The sequence below is a fragment of the Chrysemys picta genome, chromosome 10 (genome assembly GCF_011386835.1).
Source record: "Chrysemys picta bellii isolate R12L10 chromosome 10, ASM1138683v2, whole genome shotgun sequence".
NCBI classification, from domain to species: Eukaryota; Metazoa; Chordata; order Testudines; family Emydidae; genus Chrysemys; species Chrysemys picta.
The window spans coordinates 57,395,644-57,400,507 of record NC_088800.1 but is presented as its reverse complement, the minus strand read 5'-3'; the positions used below and the strand labels follow the sequence as shown (position 1 = coordinate 57,400,507).

Below are 4,864 nucleotides of genomic sequence, written 5' to 3'. Positions count from 1 at the left end.
CCTGAGGTAACCCGCTTTCAGCTTGTAGGAAAAAGGGCCTTTAACATTCTAGGTAGGGTGACCAGATGTCCTGTTTTTAAAGGGACAGTCCTGTTTTTTGGGACTTTTTCTTATATAGGCGCCTATTACCCCCACCCCCTGTCCCGTTTTTTCACAGTTGCTATCATAGAATCTCAGGGTTGGAAGGGACCTCAGGAGGTCATCTAGTCCAACCCCCTGCTCAAAGCAGGACCAATCCCCAACTAAATCATCCCAGCCAGGGCTTTGTCAAGCCTCACCTTAAAAACCTCTAAGGAAGGAGATTCCACCACCTCCCTAGGTAACCCATTCTAGTGCTTCACCACCCTCCTAGTGAAAAAGTTTTTCCTAATATCCAACCTAAACCTCCCCCACTGCAACTTGAGACCATTACTCCTTGTTCTGTCATCTGCCACCACTGAGAACAGTCTATCTGGTAACCCTAATTCTAGGGCTAACATATCGGCTGTCCAGGACCCTCTTGCGGGTGTGGAGCTGCTGCTGCTGGGCCCAAGATTCCTTTGCTTCAGATTCTCATTTGGGCCAGACCCCCTGCCCCTCGCTACCTTGCCAGCCGGTGGACTCCCTGGTTGCTGCTGCTGCTGCTTGGGGGGGGTCTGCTGGCCTGCTCCCCAGAGGGGGGGGGTGAGGGACCCCGCCTCTGCTGTTGCCGCTGCCACTACCTGAGGGGTCCCTCCTGCCTGGTTACCAGACTGACTGTTGCTGGTGCCTGTGCTGCCTGGAAGCCTGCTGGTGCCTTGGTGAGGAAGAAGGAAACCTTGGCTGCTGCGGGAGCACGCAGAAACTCTGCAGGACACCACGGAGGGGGCCTCCTGAAGGATTGAGTGACTGCTTCCATCTCTGCTCTTGTGGTGGGGGTAATAACTGTTGCTGTGGGGAGACGGGGTGGCGCAGAGCCCTCCCCCTAGTCCATCTGTTCCCCCTTGCCCCCCACCACCACTGCTGCCCCCTCCACCACCCCCACCTACCATCTGCCTCTGCTCCTTACTCTGGGACTCAGTGGCTTGCCTCACCCCTTTTCCACCACTTGGGCCTGTAGCAGCAGCACACACAGGCTGGGCTTTTGCAAGCACACATGGACGCCTGTGCCCCCTCCCTCCCCTTGGACTGGCCCTTACCTCTCCTGCTGCTTTTGGCTGGTGTAGGGTTACCATATTTTGTGCCTCCCAATGGAGGACACTCCCCGGGGCCCCGGCCCCGCCCCCAGCCCCGCCCACGCCCCGCCCCAACTCCGCCCCCTCCCAAAGTCTCCGCCCCCTCCCCTGCTTCCCTCGAACATTTAATTCGCGGGAAGCCTGAAGCAGGTAAGGGGGAGGTGTGGGGGGGAGGAGGCGCGGCCCAGGCTGGCCCCCCGGCGGCTCCAGCCTGGGTCGGCTCGGGCCCTGGGGTGCTGGCCCCGGCCGACCACCCCCGGCGGCCCGGCGCACCCCCCAGCTCCCGGCTCCGCGGGCCCGGCTCCCAGCCCCGCGGGCCTGGCTCCCGGCTCCCAGCCCCGCGGGCCCGGCTCCCGGCTCCCCGACCCCGGACCGGCTCCCGGCTCCCCGACCCCGGACCGGCACCGCGCCCCCGGCTCCCGGCCCGGACCCCGGCCCCGCGCCCAGCCCGGCCCGGCACCGCGCGCCCGGCCCCCAGCCCGGCACTATGCCCCCGGCCCCGCGACCCCAGCCCCGCACCGGCCCCGGCCCCAGACAAAGAGGCCCCGGCCGAGCCTCCCGATTTTCCCGGACATGCCCGGCTTTTGGGGATTTCCCCCCGGACGGGGATTTGAGCCCCCAAAAGCCGGACATGTCCGGGAAAATCCGGACGTATGGTAACCCTAGGCTGGTGGCCTTCCCCATCCTCTGCCTTGTCCTCCAACCTCCCTACAGCAGTTCCCCCTGTAACCTTTCTGCCCATCAGAGTTGGCAGCAACAAGGGCCGGGTTCAGTATCTAGGGGTTCTGTTTAAATAACACAATGCAAAACCGGCTCGAGCCCCGACTCAGTGACCTGGGACAATTACACACCACCCCCTGGGTGCCTCTAAGAGGCAATACTTCCCCGCTTGCAAGCACGGAGTCTGAGTGTAGCAAAAGCCTTTTAATAAAGGAGGGAAACAATGCAGCATTATATTGGGGAAACGCCACAAAGAGGATTCATAACACAAACCATGAGCAAATGACCCACCCCCAAGTAAGTTTGGCAGTCTCCTTTTCCCTCAGGGTCTTAAGTCCAGCAACCCAAAAGTCACCCCACCCACAGTTTCTGACCTTGGTCAGTGCAGCCTCCCCAGAGTTCAGAAGTTCATCTGCAGAGTTTACCTCCCAGGCAGGGTGGAAGTGGAGGGAGGTATGGGGGGAGAAGGGGCGCATCTTACATGCTCCGCTGCTCAGGTTGATGGCCAAGTGCCACGCCTCTCCATGGGGTTTTGCTACAATCTTCACCGCCAGATGCACCTCTCTGCCAGCCACCCTGCTAGCTGTCCTGCTGTCTGCTCTACTCAATAGCCAGCCTGCTATCCACTCATCAACATGTCCAATCAACTAGACCAATCAACTCAGGCCATGTCTAAATCTTCCTGCCCCACATCTCTGAGACCCAGCTTTTCCTCTCCACCCACACAGCTAGAACTTTCACCTAGGCCCTCTTCATGTCGTAGTGTGAGTACTGCAACATCCTCTTCCGTAGCCTTGACAAATGCAATCTTGCCCCACTTACATCCATCCAAAATGCTACTGCAATGTTCATTTTTCAGCCTCAACACTCCAACCACGTCCCTGCTCTTTGCACATCCCTTCACTGGCTTCCCCCTTCTCCGCTGCCTCAAAAACAAACTACTTTTCCTCCTTCTAAATAAACCCTATTGACCTATCATCTCTTATATGTGATCGAGCTGTCGACCCTCAGCTCCACTCTGCAAAGGAAGCAAGTCTTGACTGCTCATTAGTCCAGTTTTCTTCTCTCATGCCACCCCCAACGGCCTGGGTTAAGCTCCCTGTTTACAAAGCCTCCTCACTGCTCCTTCAAATCCTAAAAGCTCCTCTGCTATGATAGCTACAAAACAAGGGGTAGGCCAGGCTACTTGTGTACTGTGACTTCTGCTTGTCACAGTGATCATAGTTGGCGTCTCACTGCTCCCTTGTCCTCCTCTGTCTGTGTGTCTGAACCTACCTGTCATTCTTTGCTTAGACTCAGATGGTAAACTCAGTGTGTGCAGAATGGGGTCCAGTCCCACCCTGACTGGGCTGCTAGGCACTACCCCCCAGTACTGCTCATGCTGCTGCCGCTGTTACTAGCACCCTTTGAGGCACAAGGTTGGGCAGCCTCTAGGGCTGACCTCAGGAGCCATACTGGCCCTGCAGCCTCACCTAGGTTTCTATGCTGGTGCCAGTGCAAGGACGAATCTGGGTCTGTGACTGTCTGTAAGCAGGGCTGGCTCCAGGCACCAGCATTCCAAGCAGGTGCTTGGGGCGGCAATCTGCAAGGGGCGGCAGTCTGTGTGTTTTTGCCCCCAAGCAGCAGGGCGGCAGGTGCGTTTCCGCGGCGGCGGCAATTTGGCCGCAGCTTCTATGTTCAGCTGCCCGCAGCGGCAATTCAGCGGCAGCTTCTGTCTTCCGGCTGAAGACAGAAGCTGCCACCGAATTGCCACCACCACAGAAACGCGCGTGCTGCCCTAAAGGCGCATGGCCTGCCCCTGCCGTCAATTCGGCGCGCTGCTTGGGGCAGCAAAAACAGTAGAGCCGGCCCAGTCTGTAAGACACTAACCAGAGCCCTCAGCAGGAAGGAATCAGGTAGGAAGGTGGCAGTGTAGCTAAGCCGCTGCAATAACACATCTGTCTCCTGGTGTATGCTGGCTCTACGACAGGTAGAGCAGAGCTAGCAAGGTCCTCATGGTATCTTCCATGTTCTCCTCTTTCACCATTTCCAATGGTTTATTGATGCTCCCTCAACAGCACATTTGAGTGTTTCCAGGTACAGTGAAAAGGGAAAAAGGACTTTTGCTGCTTGGTCAATTTCATGCATCATTGGCCTTTTTTACATGGGCTTTTTCTGCAAAAAATGCCCCATCATTGTTATCACCAATTCTACTTCACTGGCATTAGCTGAGGTGTGTGCTAGCATTGACCAGGCTCCTCCAGCCACTACTTCTGGGAGGCTTGCTCTGAGCAGGAGGGGTTGAGTAACTCTGAGGCAGACAGAGAGCTAGGCTGGTACAAAGGGATCACAGGACACCCCCCCCACACACACCTTCCTTGGAATGCCCCCTGCCACAGGGAGGCTCTGTACCACCCTGGTTGGAGCGCCAGGTGCCAGGGCAGACCTATGCCCAGTGATTCTGTGCCCCTGCACTGCATTGCACAGTGGCCATTGTAGCAGGGGTACAACAGAAGACCTTACAATTCCTGAACAAGTGCAGCGCAGACTGTATCCCCTCTGTCACCACACCGGGGGGGACTGGACGCTGGCAGTCAAAGGGTAAATTGCTTCTTCATAATCATGTTCTCAACTCCCAACAGAGGGAGGGAATGTGGGAGCTCACATGGGTGAGGAAACCCCATATCGATCTGCTGGAGGGTCAGACCATGCGGGAGCAGTGCATGGTGGATGGGAAAGATTGGCAGATGAGTAGCCGGCTCTCGGTGCATGGTCTGTTAGTGCCTGAAGTGGGAGTGGCTGCAGTACCCATCGTTGGAAGCGAGAGAAGACAAAGCAAAACCAAATCAACTTCTGTCTCTTAAAATAAATCCTTTTCTTTTAAAGGTGAAAAATGTCGAAGTTTTATTGACCTTGCCCCGGCTTCTGAGAAAGGTAAGACAAATAACAATTGAGGCTTCTTCCTACTTGCC

At 56.9% G+C, this 4,864-nt stretch overlaps 1 protein-coding gene across 7 annotated transcripts in view; it reads left to right on the top strand.

Annotated features, from left to right (window-relative positions):
- Positions 1-4,864, top strand: part of GSG1L (GSG1 like) — a 118,990-nt gene that overhangs the window by 28,960 nt on the left and 85,166 nt on the right. For 4 of the 7 annotated variants that reach the window (XM_008162551.4, XM_005306129.5, XM_065559904.1 and 1 more), the window contains exon 2: positions 4,779-4,826. The exons of the other annotated variants lie outside the window; for them this stretch is intronic. In XM_008162551.4, coding sequence (XP_008160773.1) covers positions 4,779-4,826 — 48 coding nt within the window. The remainder of the gene's footprint in view (positions 1-4,778; positions 4,827-4,864) is intronic. 7 annotated transcript variants of the gene reach the window in all.